Consider the following 19,326-nt stretch of genomic DNA (forward strand, 5'->3'; position numbering starts at 1 on the left):
TAGGGTAGTGACAGAAAGCAAGTGATCCCATGAAGTAGGAGGTAACTATGAAGAGAAAGTGCCAACTAAAACTTACTGTAATCTACAATTTTTTTATAAAAATTCTAAGAAGTTTTAAGACTTTTGTATATATTTTTTTAACTACAAAAGGCAAAAGTAATATATACAGGCAGGGGGAGCTAAGATGGTGGCAGAGCAGGAGGACCCTAGGCTTGCCTCATCCCTCAAACAAGCTAGATAACTACCCCATCATTCTAAACACCCAAGAAATCAACCTGAGGACTGATAGAACAAACTGCACAACTAAAGGGAAAGAAAGGATCACATCACGGAAAGCAGTAAGCATGGAGACGTGGTTTGTCGGGGGGGAATAGACTGTGGGTGCTACAGAGGGAATGGAACCCTGGTCTCAGAGAAAGGCGAGAGAGAGAAGAACACACAGGGAAATGCACAAGGAGAACACTACCCCAAAGCCACTGGCTGAGAAAATAAGAGGGGCTGATTCTTTTGAGTTTTGCAACCAGCAGGACTCAAACACTGGGGTTTTGGGGGTCCATGGGCTTGGCTAGAATAGAGGGACCTGAAGGCACTGTCCTACTCCTTCAAAAAAGGCAGGCAAGCAACTCAGGCATACTGCATGATCTGAGGATCACCTACCTCGCATGGGGGAACACTGTTCCTGTTCTTGGAATGCATCTATGAGAGGTGGCATTGCCTCTCTGGGTATAAAGGAAACAGCGGGTGCCATTTCCATCCCCCACCCCTCAGCATAGGCACAGAGACACCTGGCAAGGGTGGCTAACTCAGACACTGGCTGTTTAGCCTGCTTTGCTCCAAATCCCACGACCTTGTACTCTGGCATGGATGCCCACCTGGATCAAACCTGCATCAGTCCCAGCTTGGTGAAATCCTTTCCCAGAGGACTAAGGCAGGTTCCCGCCACACCAGGTCCCTAAAGTGTGGAGTTTTAAAGTCAACAGGCTTGGCCACAGTGGATCTCCAAATGCACAGTGCTGCTCTAGGCAGGTAAACAACCCAGAGACAGACATTGTGAAAACAGCAATCTGCAAAATGCCGAGGATGCATGAGGGGGATTTATTTAACTATTGGCTCTTCTGGGAGGGCTTCCCTGAAAGCAGCAAGCACGGACTCCCCTCTCCAGGGACAAAGGAGCAGGCTGGGCACCATTTCCTTTCCCTGTCCTCAGCATACACCAGCTTTAGTAATTAGCACAGCATCAACACTGGCAGCCTAATCGCTTATACTAGGTCCTTACCGCCGGGGCTCTGCTGGTACTGCTTTTCTCAGGCAGGTGTGCCTAAGGACCAGTACAGCAAGTCCCTTCCCCAGAAGACCAGCACAAACCCCCCACATGCACCACATCTACTGACCACAGAGTTTCACGAAGTTTCACTTCTAGTGGAAACAGCATCAGGTCTCATTTAACCAGCAGACCAGAGCACAGCTAGTTAAAACTTGCCACACTCTGGCCAAGGTCCCTTGCAGACAAGAAAAACCTCTGCAGACGACTGACCTGAGGGATAGAGGAGCCAAAACACAGCAGCAGAGTGCATACAACACACATCAAAGACACTTCCTGAGTCATGACACCCAGGACGTTGTATGATCTCTTCTTCATAAAAGTTATTACTCACAGAAGCAGCAAACATAACAAGATTTTCTACACAAAATGCCAAGATGGAGAAATTCATCCCAAAGAAAGAACAAGATAAGGTCACAGTCAGAGATCTAATTGAAATGGATATAAGTAACATGCCTGATGGAGAATTTAAAGCAACAATCATAAGGATGCTTGCTGGGCTTGAGAACAGCATGGAAGACATCAGGGAGATCCTTACCACAGAGACAAAGAGTCAAATAAAAAACAATCAGGGAAAAATGAAAAATGCAGTAACTGAGATTTCAAACTGACTGGATTTAATGACCACAAGGATGGAAGAAGCAGAAGAATGGATAATACAGAAGACAGAATCATAGAAAATAATGAAGCTGAAATAATGAATAGAAATAATGAAGAGAAAGAAAAATGATAATGAGAGTAGACTTAGGAAACTCAGTGACTTCATCAAATGCAGTAACATTCTTATCATAGGAGTCCCATAAGAAGAGAGAGAGAAGGGGGAAGAAGGTTTATTTGAGGAAGTAATAGGTAAACACTTCCCTTTTCTGGGGAAGAAAACAGACATCCAATTTTAGGAGGTACAGAGAACTCCCATCAAACACCAAGATAAACTGTAGTTAAACTTGTAAAATACAGTAAAAATTCTAACAGCAAGACAAAGCAAGTCCCTAACTTACAATACAAGACTCATAAAGTTAACAGCAGATCTTTCCACAGATACTTGACAAGCCACAGGGAATGGCATGATATATTCAATGTGCTGAATGGGAAAAATCTGCAACCAAGAATAGTCTATCCAGCAAGGCTGTCATTTAGAATAGAAGGAGAGTTTCCCAGACAAACAAAAACTAAAGGAGTTTGTGACCACCAAACCAGCCTTGCAAGAAATATTAAAGGAGACTCTCAGAGTGGCCAGGAAAGACCCAAAGTGGCAAAGATTAGAAAGGAACAGGAAAAATCTCTAGAAACAATAACAAGTAATAAAATGGCTATATATATAAATATATATTTATATAAATAATTTCCCTGAATGTAAATAAGCTAAATCCTCATAATCAAAAGATAGAGAATGTCAGGGGCGCCTGGGTGGCTTAGTCGGTTAAGCGTCCGACTTTCGCTTGGGTCATGATCTCACAGATCGTGGGTTCGAGCCCCGCGTCAGGCTCTGTGCTGACTGCCAGTTCAGAGCCTGGAGCCTGTTTCAGTCTGTGACTCCCTCTCTCTCTGACCCTCCCCTGCTCACGCTGTCTCTCTCTCTCTTTCCTAAAAATAAATAAAACATTAAAAAAAAAAAAAAAAAGATAGAGAATGTCAGAATGGATAAGAAAAAAACAAAACAAAACAAGACCCATGTATATGCTGCCTACAAGAAACTCATTTTAGACCTAAAGACACCTGCAGATTGAAAATGAGAGGACGGAGGGGCATCTGGGTGGCTCAGTTTGGTTGAGTTGGTTGAAAATCTGACTCTTGATTTCAGCTCACATCATGATCCCAGGGTAGTGGGATTGAGCCCTGTGTTGGGCTCCACACTGAGCATGGAGCCCATTTAAGATTCTCTCTCTCTCCCTTTGCCCCTCTCCCCTGCACATGTGCACTCTCTCGCTAAAATAAAAAATAAAGTAAGGGCGCCTGGGTGGCTCAGTCGGTTACACGTCTGACTTCAGCTCAGGTAATGAACCCGCAGTTCATGGGTTCGAGCCCCGCATTGGGCTCTGTGCTGACAGCTCAGAGCCTGGAGCCTGTTTCAGATTCTGCATCTCTCTCTCTCTCTCTGACCCTCCCCTGCTCATGCTCGTTCTCTCTCTCTCTTCTCTGTCCCTCAGAAATAAATAAAACATTAAAAAATTTTTTAAAAATAAAAATAAAGTAAATAAAGTGAGGGGATAGAGAAACATTTATCATGCAAATGGAGGTCAAATGAAAGCCAGAGTAGCCATACTTATATCAGACAAATTAGATTTTAAACCAAAGACTGTAACAATTGATAAAGAAGGCCATTATATCATAATAAAGGGAACTATCCAGCAAGAAGATCTAACAATTGTAAATACTTTATGCCCCCAAGTTAAGAGCACCCGAATAAATAACACAATTAGTACCAAATATAAAGGAACGCATTGATAATAATACAGTAACAGTAGGGGACTTTAACACCCCACATACATCAATGCACAGATGACCTAAAAAGAAAATCAACAAGAATCCAATAGTTTTTCTCCCAGTGTTTACTTATTTTTGAGAGACAGAGAGAGAGCATGCATTTGTGGGCAAGGGGCAGAGAAAGACACAAAGAAACCAAAGCAGAGAGAGAGAGAAAGAGAGAGAGAGAGAGAGAATTTGTGGGCAAGGGGCAGAGAGAGACACACACAGAAACTGAAGCAGACTATGGGCTCCGAGCTGTCAACACAGAGCCTAATGCAGGGCTTGAACCCATGAACCGTGAGCTGAAGTCAGACACTTAACTGACTGGGCCACCCAGGCACGTTGGTACCAAAGGCTTTGAATGACACACTGGACCAGATGGACTTAACAGATATATTCAGAACATTTCATACTAAAGCAGAATACACAATTAAAAGAATGTTTGAAAACAAGTACACAGGGGACATTCTGTAGGCTTTTTATATATGCCTTTTATGATGTTTAAGCATGTTATCAAAAATCTCCCAACAAATAAGAGTCCTGGACCAGACGGCTTCCCTGGGTAATCCTACCAAACATTTAAAACATAGTTAATGACTATTCTTCTCAAGCTGTTCCAAAAAATAGAAATGGAGGGAAAAACTTCCTGACTCATTCCATGAAGCCAGCATCACTTTGATCTCCAAACCAGAGACCCAGCATAAAAAAGAGAACTGCAGGTCAATATCCCTGATGAATAGGGATGCAAAAATTCTCAACAACATACTAGCAAATTGAATAAAACAGCATATAAAAAGAATTATCCACCATGATCAAATGGGATTCATTCCTGGGTTACAGGGCTAGTTCAATATTTGCAAATCAATCAATGTGATACATCACATTAACAAAAGAAAAGGTAAGAACCATAGGATCCTGTCAACACATGTAGAAAAAGCATCTGACAAAATACAGCATCCTTTCTTAATAAAAACCCTCAAGAAAGTCGGGATAGAAGGAACATGCTTGAACATCATAAAAGCCATATGTAAGAAGCCCACAGCTAATCTCATCTTCAGTGAGGAAAAACTGAGAACTTTCCCCTTGAGATCAAGAACACGACAGGGATGTCCACTCTCACCACTGTTGTTTAACATAGTGCTGGAAGTCCTAGCATCAGCAATCAGACAACAAAAGGAAATTAAAGGCATCAGAATTGGCAAAGAAGTCAAAATTTCACTTTCTGCTGACAACATGACACTCACATGGAAATCTCAAAAGACTCCACCAAAAGAGTACTAGAACTAATACATGAATTCAGCAAAACTGCAGGGTACAAAAATCAATGTACAAAAATCGAATGCATTTTTATACACCACTAATGAAGCAACAGAAAGAGGAATAAAGAAACTGATCCCATTCACAATTGCACTAAAAATCATAAAATACCCAGGAATAAACCTAACCGAAGATGTAAAAGATCTGTATGCTGAAAATTATAGAAAGCTTATGAAGGAAATTGAAGAAAACACAAAGAAATGGAAAAACATTCCATGCTCATGGATTGGAAAAATAAATACTGTTAAAATGTCAATACTACCCAAAGCAATCTACACATTCAACGCAACCCCAATCAGAATTGCACCAGCATTCTTCTCAAAGCTAGAACAAACAACCCTAAAATTTGTATGGAACCACAAAAGACCCCAAATAGCCAAAGTAATATTGAAGAAGAAAATCAAAATGGGAGGCATCACCATCCCAGACTTTAGCCTCTACTACAAAGCTGTAATCATCAAGACAGTATGGTATTAGCACAAAAACAGACACACAGACCAATGGAATAGAATAGAGAACCCAGAAATGGACCCACAAATGTATGGCCAACTAATCTTTGACAAAGAGGGTAGGAGTATCCAATGGAAAAGACAGTCTCTTTAGCAAATGGTGCTGGGAGAACCAGACAGCAACATGCAGAAAAATGAAACTAGACCATTTTCTTACAGCATAGACAAAAATAAATTCAAAATGGATGAAAGACCTGAACGTGAGACAGAAAACCATCAAAACCCTAGAGGAGAAATCAGGCAATAACTTCTTTGACCTCAGCCACAGCAATTTCTTACTCGACACATCTCCCAAGGCAAAGAAATTAAAAGCAAAAATGAACTACTGGGACCTTATCAAGATAAAAAGCTTCTGCACTGTAAAGGAAACAATCAACAAAACTAAAAGGCAACTGAAGGAAATGGTAACATATCGGATAAAAGGATAGTATCCAAAACTATCAAGAACTCACCAAACTCCACGTCCAAAAAACAAATAATCCAGTGAAGAAATGGGCAGAAGACATGAAATAGACACTTCTCAAAAGGAAACATCCAGATGGCCAACCGACACATGAAACATCACTCATCATCAGGGAAATACAAATCACAACCACACTGAGATACCACTTCACAATGGTCAGAGTGGCTAAAATGAACAAATCAGGAAACCATAGATGCTGGCAACGATGTGGAGAAATGGGAAACCTCTTGCACTGTTGGTGGGAATGCAAACTGGTGCAGCCCTTCTGGAAAACAGTGCGGAGGTTCCTCAAAAAATTAAAAATAGAACTACCCTATGACCCAGCAATAGCACTACTAGGAATTTATCCAAGGGATACAGGAGTGCTAATGCACAGGGGCACATGTACCCCAATGTTCACAGCAGCACTCTCAACAATAGCCAAATTATGGAAAGGGCCTAAATGTCCATCAACTGATGAATGGATAAAGAAGATGTGGTTTTTATATACAATGGAATACTACTTGGCAATGAGAAAGAATAAAATCATGCCATTTGCAGCAACATGGATCGAACTGGAGGGTATTATGCTGAGTGAAATTAGTCAGTCAGAGAAAGATATCATATGTTTTCACTCATATGTGGATCCTGAGAAACTTAACAGAAAACCATGGGGGAAGGGAAGGTGGAAAAAATAGTTACAAAGAGGGAGAGAGGCAAACCATAAGAGACTCTTGAATACAGAGAGCAAACAGAGTGGATGGGGTATGGGACAGAGGGGAAAGTGGGTGATGGGCATTGAGGAGGGCACTTGTTGGTATGAGCACTGGGTATTGCATGTAAGCCAATTTGACAATAAATTAAATTTTAAAATGGTAGTATACTATTCTAACTTATGCAAGACAGATTTGTTTTCTTATGGAAAGCCTAAATAGTTACACTTTATAGATACTTTTCTAATTCCTAAATGAATATTAAACTGACTTACTCATTTAATTAGTAATCTTTGGCTATAAATTATATCTAAGCAAGTGATTTATACAGAACAAAATAAGTCCTGGGTCAACAAGCATAAAAATAAATAAATAAAAGTAGAAAAGAAAACTACATGCCAATCTCCCTGATGAACATGGATGCAAAAACTCTGCACAAAATATTAGCAAATCAAATCCAACAGAAAGTTGAAAGAACAATTCACCACCATCAAGTGGGATTTATTCTTGGGCTGCAAGGGTATCAGTATCATAAATCAATGAACATGATACACCACATTAATAAAACAAAGGATAAAAACCATACGATCCTCTCAAGGATCCAGAAAAACATCTGATCCAGAAAAAACATCTGACAAAGTACAACAACCATTCATGGTAAAAACCCTAAACAAAGTAGGTTAGAGAGAACATACTTCAACATAATAAAGGCCATCTACAAAACACCTAGAACTAGTATCACTGTCAATAGGGAAAAACACAGCTTTTCCTCTACAGTCAGGAACAAGACAGGGAGGTCCACTATCACCACTGTTATTTAACAAAGTACTGGAAATCCTAGATTCAGCAATCAGACAACAAAAAGAAATTAAAAACATCCAAATCAGCAAGGAAGAAACCAAACTTTCATTATTTGCAGATGACCTGATACTCTATGCAGAAAACCCAAAACACTTCACCAAAAAAATTGCTAGAACTGATAACATGAATTCAGTAAAGTCTCAGGATACAAAATCAATGTATAGAAATCTGTCACATTTCTATATACCAATAATGAAGCAGCAGAAAGAGAAATCAGGGAATTGATCCCATTTACAAATGCACCAAACACCATAAAATACCTATGAATAAACCTAACCACGAGGTAAAAGACTTGTAATCTGAAAACTATAAAACACTGATGAAAGAAATTGAAAAGGACACAAAGAAGTGGAAAAACAGGGGCGCCTGGGTGGCTTAGCCAGTTAAGTGTACGACTTTGGCTCAGGTCATGATCTCACAGTTTGTGAGTTTGAGCCCCACATTGGGCTCTGTGCTGAAAGCTTAAAGCCTGGAGCCTGCTTCAGATTCTGTGTCTCCCTCTCTCTCTACCTCTCCCCAACTTGTACTCTGTGTGTTTAATCGGTCTCTCTGTCTCTCTCTCTCTCTTTCAAATAATAAAATAAAAACATTTAAAAAATCATTTTAAAGAAATGGAAAAACACTCCATGCTTATGGATTGGAAGAATATTGTTAAAGTGTCTATACTACCCAAAGCAATCTACACATTTAATGCAGTCCCTACCAAAATACCACCAACATTTTCTACAGAGCTAGAACAAACAATCCTAAAATTTGTATGGAACCATAAAAGATCCCAAATAGCCAAAGCAATCTTGAAAAAGAAAGGCAAAGCTGGAGGCGTCAGAATTCCAGACTTCAAGTTCTATTACAAAGCTGTCATGATCAAGACAGTATGTTAGTGGCACAGACACAACTATATGGTCAACTTTTCAGCAAAGCAGAAAAGAATAGCCAATGGAAAAAAGACAGTCTCTTCAACAAACAGTGTTGGGGAAACTGGACCGTAACATCCATAAGAATGAAACTGGGTCACTTTCTTATATCATACACAAAAATAAATTCAAAATGGATGAAAGACCTAAATGTGAGACAGGAAACCATCAAAATCATAGAGGAGACCACACAGGCAGTAACCTCTTTGACCTCGGTCAAAGCAACTTCTTACTGGAATTGTCTCCTGAGGCAAGGGAAACAAAAACAAAAGTAAACTATTAGGACATCATCAAGATAAAAATCTTCTGCACAGTGAAGGAAACAATCAACAAAATTAAAAGGCAATCTTTGGAATGGGAGAAGATATCTATAAATGACGTATGTGATAAAGGGTGAATATATAAAATATCTTAAGAATTTATTATACTCAACACCCCCAAAACAAATAATCCAGTTAAAAAATGGGCAGGAGACATGAATCGACATTATTTCAAAGAAGACATAAACATGGCTAACAGACACATGAAGAGATGCTCAACATCACTCATCATCAAAATTACAATGAGATACCACCTCACACTGGTCAGAATGGATAAAATTAACAACAAAGGAAACAACAGATGTTGGCGAGGGTGTGGAGAAAGGGGAACCCTTTTGCACTGCTCGTAGAAATGCAACCTGGTGCAGCCACTCTGGAAACCAGTATGGAGATTCCTCAAAAAGTTAAAAATAGAACTACCCTACAACCGAGTAATTGCATACTAGATATCTACCCAAAGGATACAAAAATACTGATTCTAAGGGATATGTGCACCCTGATGATCATGGCAGCATTATTCAACAATAGCCAAATTATGAAAGAGTCCAAATGCCCTTTGATGAATAAACAAGAGATGGTGTATATACTTAAAATGGAGTATTACTCAGCCATCAAAAAGAATGAAATCTTGCCATTTGCAACAATGCGCATGGAGCTAGAGAGTATGTAAGCAAAATCAGTCAGAGAAATACAAATACGATATGATTTCACTAAAATATGGAATTTAAGAAAAAACAAACAAACAGATGAATATGGGTTAAACCAAAAAACTGAGAGTTACTGGAGGGGAGGTAGGCGATGGGATAGGTTAAATGGGTGATGGGTATTAAGAAGGGCAATTCTGATGAGAATTGGGTATTGGATGTATGTGACGAATCACTAAACTTTACACCTGAAACTAATAGTACACTACAGGTTAACTAACTGGAACTTAAATAAAACCTTGGGGGGAAGAAAGTAATATATACGATAGTAAAAGAAAAATTCAAACACTACAAACAGGTATGTATTCATCACCCTTTTAGAGAAGTCAGTTGAAGTAATAAAAGCAGTAGTTAACCTTTTGGGTCATTTGGCCCATATCCTTATCAACTAAAGTGGTAGCTTTCAAAGAACTTTCCACTTCAGCAGCGATTAGAAAAGACACAGGTAGAGGACCTTTGTTGAAAAGGAGTTGGAAGAAAGCTGGAGTTGGAAAAAAGTTCTAATAGAAGAGATAACAGGTCCAAAAATCCAACCTAACCTGCTTATGTGACAAGACTGCTCATTACTAAAATCAAACTCGTATATTCCCTTTAAGCCAACCCTCCTATAGTATGTGAACAAAAATTCCTTCGAAATAACAATAATCCCAAATTGCCTAAAAAATGAAACTGAACCCTCTTGACATCATCCTATTTATACTGTGTACTAGCTTTAAACTCTGCAGTACTAAATAGCCAGTGACTAAAGAAGTAGAGTACACTTTGAGTTTCATTCTGTAATTCACACTGTTGGAACAGCCCTAGAAGAATGAAGGTGGGGCAGGGGGAAAAGGCCAGAGGCTATAAAAAGAAATCTTTATAGAAGATTAAAGGGCAGGTGTGAGTGGGTGGATAAAGGTTAAGAGAAAGGCCAGCTGAGGGGGGAGCTAGGCTGACTTCTTCCTTGGGAGAAGTCTGAATGAAGGAAAAGACAGAATTTTAGAAAGATACATATTTGCTCAGCTTATGTGTTTAAGGGAAATGGTAAAGTGGGAACTAGAGCCCTACAAGAGTTTAAGAAGAAACACATTTCATTTTTTTTTTAATGTTTTATTTTTGAGACAGAGATAGAGATAGCATGAGCAGGGGAGGGTCAGAGAGAGAGGGAGACACAGAACCCGAAGACAGGCTCCAGGCAACATTAGTTGCACAATAGACTATGGTTCATCTTCCATTAAAAAAAAAAACTGTGTTTTTACTCCACACACTTACAGTAAATTTCTCAGAATGCCTTACCATTTAAACATGCACATTTTAATGTTTTGTACTGATAGACTAAGAAAAACTCTCAATTATTTTATGGAGCAAAACAAAAAATCTGCTGAATTTATTCAACATTCTATGATATTCTTCATGCCAATTCTTTCCATTAAAAAAGAGAGAGAGAGAGATGACCCTATATAACTCCTCCCCATTCACAAATACATCCTCACCCTTTGGGAGACTTTAAAACAAGAACAATGACAATCAAGTCAAGATGCTGTGTTCTGATCTAATTGAAAAAGCCGTTTTTAGAGAACATTTTCTCATAAATGAGAATGTACCTTATTATCAACAGAGATCACTGTTGGCCAAGTGATAACAGGCTTTAAGTTAGAGCTCAAAATAACCTGTTAGCCACAGTACTATCTTCTTGAGCAGACTCTATTATCTCCTTATTTCTTTTTAGCTCCCATCCCTCTACATCCAATATATAAACTCAAATATTAAGTTTGTTCAGGAACAAGACACTAACAGCCTCTCTAGAAAAGAATGAAATGGTCAAATGAAGTTGCACATGTTGACTGGTCCTTCCTTGCTCTAATCCAAAACATGGACCTTAATACAGTTTTTTAAAAATTTCTTTTATTTATGTAGCTAAATATCAAGGTATATCTTGATTATAACATTTATGTACTTAACATTCACAAAATTGGAACAGAGAATTATCCATGCCATAACTCCTTAAATTGAGGGTTTTTTGTTTTAGCCAGAATTCAATAAAATATGGACTCAATCGGCTTTTCAAAAAACATATATGTGCAGAACAAACTAATGGTTACCAGAGGGGAGGGGGATGGCACATTAGGGGAAGGGGAATAGGAGATACAGGCTTCCAGTTATAGAATGAGTAAGTTACAAGAATAAAAGGTACAGCACAGGGAATATAGGCAATGGTACTGTAATAGTGCTATATGGGAACAGATGGTAACACTTGTAGTGAGCATAGCATAATGTATAAAATTGTCAAGAATCATTATATTGTACACCTGAAACTCACTTAACAGTATGTGTCAACTACACTTCCACAACATAAAATTTTTTTAAAAAAGTATATGCTTACTAACTAAACTGCTAAATGAAGTATTCAATAGAAGAGTATATTCATAAAACATAAAATTTCAATGCTATCTGTAAGTATATCCTTCAATCTAGTATTTATACAAATATTTTATTAAAAAGTAATCATCTGAATGAAAAAGGCATTTAAGTTCAGTTTTCTAAAGGCCAAAGAAGTAATCAAAAAGTATACTAAAATGGGTTCAGCAAAATTTTTCCCTAAAGGGCCAAGAAGGAATGTATTAGGTTGTATAGGACACAGGGTCTCAGTTCCAACTATTCGACTCTGCCATTGTCCTATGACAGCAGCTATCAGCTGTGTTCCAATAAAACTTTATTTATGAAACAAGGTAGCCAACTGGTAGTCTGCCAACTCCTATACAAAAACAGAGATATTCTACTATGGCAACATTTATGTGCACAGCTTTGACCCAAGGCTGACGTGAGAAATGTTACTCTAAATGACTATTCTCCCACAATAATTTCTTCTTGGTTAGGAGGCTAAAGTATCACCTGCATTTAAAAAACAAAAACCAGAGGCGCCTGGGTGGTTCAGTTGGATAAGCATCTCACTCTTGGTTTCAGCTCAGGCCATGATCTCAGTTTGTGGGATAGAGCCCCACATCAGGCTCCAGGCCAATGGCATGGATTGGGATTCTCTCTCTCCCTCTCTCCGCCCCTCCCCTACTCATTCCCTCTTTCCCTCCTTCTCTCTCAAAATAAATAAACTTTTTTAAAAAACTATTTAAAAAACAAAAACCTATGTGTAGTAAAAAAAAAAAAAAAAAAGTTATGCTTTGAGAGGAAAACTGACCTCTGCATAATCTCTATGACAAGAGACAGAAAATCTATAGGAAAGGGGGGAGGGAGGAAGGGAGCTGGAAGAATGTAGAGAAGCAAGGTGAACAACACTGTCCCATGATCTATATTCTTATAACTATTTGCAAAAGTTGTTAACATTCAGAGTGTAACATTTGTGGCCTCAAGAAGTTCAGGACATAAAAGAACAAACTTACCTTTTCCCTCTGTCCTCTGAAACCTTCAACATTAAGGGCATATGGGATTATAACTATATTTTTTAAAAGATGCTCAAAATCTATGCTTCAAAATTTTTAATGAAGACTTACACTTCTATAAACAGAGAAAAGACTTCACTAAATGAAACTACATCCAGAATTCTATTTTTTTATTCTTTTTCTGTATCAACTCTGCATTCCTATCAGTAACTAAAGCTTACTACGGGCACACACCCTCTTGAAAGTATTTGTCAGAACCTTGTTAGGGATGGTAGTACTGAACTGAAAAAATCCTTCCGTGGTTCTGATTCCTCCCTCCCTGCCTTCTCCACCCTGCAATCCTTATGCCAAGATTTGTTATAACACAGTATTTTTTCAAAATATACAAAGGCAGATGTCTCACTGACAAAGCAGTATCCTGAACCTGAAAATATACTAAAAGTAACAAATCTGTGTGCCTTCCTACACAGTAGGCTCTATCATCCAAAGATTAAGTTTGTGTAGGAAAAACAAGAGTCCATGTATGCAAGAATTAACTACACCTTTATGCCCAGATCCATCATTAATTAGAAGAATGAAGTTACTTCAATAAGGAATAAACTTCTAGGCAAAATCAGAGTTACTTAAATGTCTAAATTTTTTATTAAATTGAGAATAGGCTTATTCTCAACCTTTTTTAAAAATCTGAATTTAAAAACAAATCTGACTGAACTAACAAACAGTTCCTTTTTTAAAACTATAGAACTATCCAGAAGAATTCTCTTATTACTCTTTTTCAGGAGATAATATTATTAATTCTACACTTATAATCAGAAAAACAGATCATTAATTCATTCACCAAGGCCATAGTAGACTTCCACACATGCACGTATACACACACACACACACACACACACACACACACACACACACACAGAGTAATTGGCAAGCATTACAGACAAGAGGAATTTTAACTTCAACATCAAAAATGAGAAATTCCTCAAGGTGAACGGTTAAGTGAGATTTTTATTTTCTTTAAGTTGTTGTTTCTTTGTTTTTTTACAATGAGCATGTAATCAATAATTTTAATAAATTTAAGAACTGAAAAGCATTTTCCACACACTGGAAAGAAAAGTACTCCTAACCAGGAACTACATTTAAGATTTCTCAGGAAAAAATCCAAGGGACTCCATTAGCTTAAATCACCATAGATGGTATATAGATGATGTGTGCAATTACATTCCAATTAAACTTTACATACACAGTGGAACAGTCTTCAGGCAGAACTTTGCCAAACCTCTCCTCTAAACAGCCTTGTTTTAAAAACAGATAATTGAAGACTGTAGACATTTAAGAGCTAAACTATCTACATAAAATTGCTCCACTCTCTCGTCTCTTTCACCTGAAATGAAAAGTGCTACAAAAAAAAAAAAAAGAAAGAAAGAAAGAAAAGTGCTACAAACAGCCAGGTCAAAACTGCCGACAGGAAAGAGAAGAAAGGTCAATACGTTAACAAAACCTATTCCCTAGACAATCATCTGCATTTAGATCATTCATTCAACAAACATTTGCTTAGGACACATGGTTCCCCAGCCTCAAGGTCTCGTAGGAAGACAATACATGCATACAAACAACTACTACTCATGCCAGCTAAGTGCCACATGATGGCAGAAATAACCACTAGTATCTGAAAAAATGCTTCATGGTTTAACATGTTTCCACATATGCTTCTTAATGAAGCCTCATATCCCTGTAAAGTACATAAATCACTTGGTTTTATTCTCATTTTACATCAACCTCCTAAACAGTAAAACTAGACTTGTACCTCTGATACTACTGCACTACAATTCTTCAGAGTAGCTTTATGCTAGGGGTCGATGACAGAGGTGGAGGCATTTAGATTGAGCCTCAAAGAATGAGCAGGATTTTGATAGGTGAAAAGACCAAAGTATTCCAAAGAAATGATATACACAGAAGTCTAGAAGCAGAGAAATACAACATGTGAAAAACAGGCAAGGGAAATATGGCTACAAAGATGGGTTGAAAGCATGAGGTGAGCTTTAAGTAGGTGACTTAGCATCTGTACAAGACACTATAGGCTATCAGAAATCAAATGGTTTGGGGGAAAGAAGGAAGAAAAGAACATAAATGAAGCTCTTACTGTGTGTTTGGTACTTTGCAAAAGAACTGCCTCATATTCAGGGATTTTTTAATTATAAGGTAGTGTTATAGCGAGATTAGACTTTCCTAAGTCCTCTGCAGGACTGAAAAGTAGAAAGCAGTAGGTTGTAGTTTCGGCAAGAGGAAATGCAAAGTGATGGTTCTTACAGGTCCTCCACAGTATCTCACCCCCAAATTTAAGCCCAGGTCTTGAATCACCTTAAATTTTCCTACATTTTCCTAAATTTTCCTACATCTAAAACTTACCGAATCTTCTGGAGGCCTCTGGATTTTTCCCCAATCCACAGAAGGTCCTTTTTCTTGCAAAAATCTATGAAATAGCTTCCGAAATCCATCAAGGTCTTTTTTAGTGTGCTATGAAAATAGAAGTTCTTGTTACAATTAGCAGAATGTTTAATTTTAATATAGATATTATACATTTAAAATACCTTTCAATTAAATTCTTACACTATTAGAATACGGAGTACAGCAGAGAGTTTTTTATGTCCCCAGCTTAAAAGTAAAGAGGAACAAAAGTTAATAGGAACCACACTTAAAGTAATAGAAGCAAATAATACCCAAATCTCCCAGCAGTTGTCATGTAAACTCAACACCATTTGGTTCATGGGAACTTCAATTGGTTCTCTACATGTATTTGCCAATATCTTTTTCTACTTCTTTTAAGTGAAGATTAACCTTCACTTCAAGAAAAAGTAACAAAACACAGCTAACCTCAAAACATTAAGTACAAACTGAAATTTGAAAATTAAAAGGAGGATCTATTGATTTATAAGCAGAAAAGTAAAAATACCTGTCTATGCTGACAAAGTAGCATGGTTCTATTAGAACTGGCTCTCTGGAAAAAGGCATGCAGCAGGATATATGGTTGATAATTCTAACTGAATACTGGTATCCATTTTTCTACCCAATGATATTAGAACACAGAACAAATAATTTTTTGTTCTGATTCTTTTAGACTTTAGAAACTTCCTAGAATTAAAGAAGAAAGGACAATGGTTTAACAGTGGGCAAATGTTGAAAATCCTAATTGTTAAGCAATCGTAATTTTTTTAATGCTATTATATTTTGTGCTTATTACAGGCTAAATGATCAACAGAGGCAATAGCAACTCAGCATGGAGATGGATGGAAGAAGTGAGAGAATCACTGCAGAGTCCTTACCTCAAACTCATGTGATGGTGCTGTGGTAAGTATTTTTTCCAGTTCCTTCTTCACAGATAATTCTAGCTCTTGTCGAATGACTTCTTGGAACTGAGAAGCACCATCCTGAGACATGGCTTTGCTAAGATCTTAAAAATATAGAATCACCAACAGAAAAAAAATCAGACAGCCATTCAAATAGCTGGTAAGCTATAACTGATTTATTTCTAGTTTCTCAGCAAATGAAAGGGTTCAACCCTTTAGTCCTATTATCCCTCGAAGCATTTCAGTAGTGTCCACTAATTAGGACTATACAATCATATATGGCCTCAAATTTGTTACACCCATATGTATTACTAGTATATCTGAAACAGCAATAAACACTTTCAGAAAGATGGGGCAGGTGGGAATAAATGGATTAATCTTCATTTGGGCATTTAGTTCCATCTCTACTAATGTTTCCCTCTTAGCCATCAAAGCTAGAGAAAAATGAGAACAACTGGAATAATGTTAATAAAGGTACATTTTATGGAACATGCCCTTATGAAACTGTTGCCGGATAAGAGAACTGAAGGGGCTTAGCAATTTCGCAGAAGCAAAAAAATCCCTTCCCTTCCAGGCCAGATGAAAAAAAATTAAGGAATTCTTTCCATTTTAGAATGAAGCCCCTCCAGTTTCTCATTCCTTATTAAAGAAAAACCACTTGAGAGATACTGGCAATTCCCAGGTGCCTCTATGTGTCTGGCATCAACCTTTTCACCTAAAAGGAGAACACAGGGCTGCCTCACCACTTCTTGTCCCCAATTTCAGCCAAGACTTTTTAGTGTTTATCTCTGTCATACAAAACTATCAGGGCTTTTGGCATAGATGGGCATCTCTGTGACAGACGGATCTCACTAAAGGTAACTTCCTAAAGGTAACAGAAGTGCCTGATAGATGTAAACAAATAAAAATAGAAAAATATAGAAGAAAACATCCCAAGCCTAAACACCTTGGGAGAAATATGCCAACACATGTTGTTTTACATGCTTAGTTATCTAGATAGTAATTATTTTGTCGATTACTTACGAAATAAGGGACAATCAGACTACTGTAACCATCACCTTTTTTCTTCAATACATACCCAACTCAAACTTATTTTTATAAATGTAGTTTTTTTTTTAAATTTTTTAAAATGTTTTATTTATTTCTGAGAGATAGAGAGTGTGGTCAGAGGAGGGTCAGGGAGAGAGAGGGAGCTAGTAGAATCTGAAGCAAGCTCCAGGCTCTAGGCTCAAAGCAGGGCTCAAACCCATGAACTGTGAGGTCATGACCTGAGCCAAAGTCGGACGCTTAACCTACTGAGCCACCCAGGCGCCTCGATATAAATGTAGTTTTGAAGCTTAGGTTCAAACATTTTGTTTGATAACTAATTAGTTCTACAAATGCTGATTAATTGAGCAGAATCATTTCAGTAAAATGCACACATCATAAATTCTTTTACTTGTTATCTAGGCAGAAGAAAACATTTATACAGGCAGAATTAAAGCCAGAATAACCAATAAGATACCTATGAGAGCAGAAATTAGTAAACTATGGAACTCCTAAAGCAATTCATTTAATGCAGACAGCTTCTCCTTCCAAATACTACAAATGTTAACAAATGAGATATTTAATATCGTTCTTCAAAAGTCTTTTAAAATACATTTCCTGTAATATTAAAATCCGGGGGTGGGGAGGGGGAAGGGAACAAGGAAATTTGTCAAGAACACATAATCTAATCCTAAAATAGCTGTTTTCTTTTTCAAATTTTTTTTAACGTTTTATTTATTTCTGAGAGAGTAGGAGAGAGAGAGGCAGCATGAGCAGGGGAGGGTCAGAGAGAGAGGGAGATACAGAATCAGAAGCAGGCTCCAGGCTCTGAGCCGGCTGTCAGCACAAAGTCCAACGCCGGGCTCGAACCCACGAAGTGTGAGATCATGACCTGAGCCGAAGTCAGAGGCTTAACCGAATGAGCCACCCAGGAGCCCTAAAATAGCTGTTTTCTAACTGTGCTCTTAAGGATGTTTTTGTTGTTGTTTTGAGAGAGAGGGAGAATGAGCAGGGAGGGGCAGAGAGAGAGGGAGACAGAATTCCAAGCAGGCTCACTGCTGTCAGCATAGAGCCCTGATGCCCAGGAGATCCTGACCTGAGTCAAAATCAAGAAGTCAGACGCTTAACCAACTGAGCTACCCAGGGGCCCCTAACTGTGCTCTTTTTCTAGGCATAAACCACAACACAACTAAGTTTGTGGACTCCACAAAAATTAAGGACTCCAGTAAAACTCTAAAGTGACCTAAATTGTGGTTCATAAGTGACTTCTTTGTGAGGTAAGAAACACACACACAACCTTACTGTATGTTTCCACTAGTAGGTAAAGACTTGATAATCATCTGTTAACAACTCCTGACAATGGATGAGCACTTGCATAACTATGATAGGTATCTAAAAAAACTCCTGCAGAACATTTTAAACTAGAGTTAATATGACATCGACTATACACAATCACCCCTTGGCTGACTTAATTGCAATTTAAAACTTGTCACAGGTTAAGTATCCCCCCCACCCTGCTGCCCCAGCAGTTAAGTGAGTTATCCAAGGTTACAGAAGCAGCTAATGCTGGAGCTCAGAAGCTGTATACCTGGGATATCGCTCCCACAGTCTTTAAGCCAACTCCCATATTAATCTTTAAGAAATAATTTGGAAGAAAATTCTGCTAAAAACATAAGCATAAAAACCTCTAAATTAAGGACACATGAATTCTCTGATTCTGCGTCATTGATGGATTAAAATAGATCAAGAAATGTATAATGATTTTTAAAATAAGGTTCTTTTTTTTTGTTGGACTCAAAGACATCTAACAGACTTGCTGCTTTGTTACTGAAGTTAGATCCTGAAAACCAGCATTCAGTCACATTCTTAAAAATTAGTGATAGAAATATTTAACCTATATTCTAGGCAAATGCCAAAATCAGAGAACTATAAATGTAACTGCAAAGTTTAACAATAATTTTATTAATAGCTGTCTGAAATTTGTCTACATGAGAAAAGGAAAACAAAACGCCAAG

At 38.0% G+C, this 19,326-nt stretch overlaps 1 protein-coding gene across 3 annotated transcripts in view; it reads right to left on the reverse strand.

Annotated features, from left to right (window-relative positions):
- UGP2 (UDP-glucose pyrophosphorylase 2) overlaps positions 1-19,326 on the reverse strand; it is a 62,673-nt gene that overhangs the window by 30,072 nt on the left and 13,275 nt on the right. For 2 of the 3 annotated variants that reach the window (XM_039243171.1, XM_039243170.1), the window contains exons 2-3: positions 16,262-16,389; positions 15,348-15,455 (exon numbers count right to left, since the gene is read on the reverse strand). In XM_039243171.1, the coding sequence (XP_039099102.1) occupies positions 15,348-15,455; positions 16,262-16,375 (222 nt within the window). In that variant the 5' untranslated portion in view covers positions 16,376-16,389. Of the gene's footprint in view, positions 1-15,347; positions 15,456-15,891; positions 16,071-16,261; positions 16,390-19,326 lie in introns of those variants that run through there. The other variant, XM_039243172.1, reaches the window with a different exon arrangement.

The sequence above is a fragment of the Hyaena hyaena genome, unplaced genomic scaffold, assembly GCF_003009895.1.
Source record: "Hyaena hyaena isolate Hyena2069 unplaced genomic scaffold, ASM300989v1 scaffold_224, whole genome shotgun sequence".
NCBI classification, from domain to species: Eukaryota; Metazoa; Chordata; class Mammalia; order Carnivora; family Hyaenidae; genus Hyaena; species Hyaena hyaena.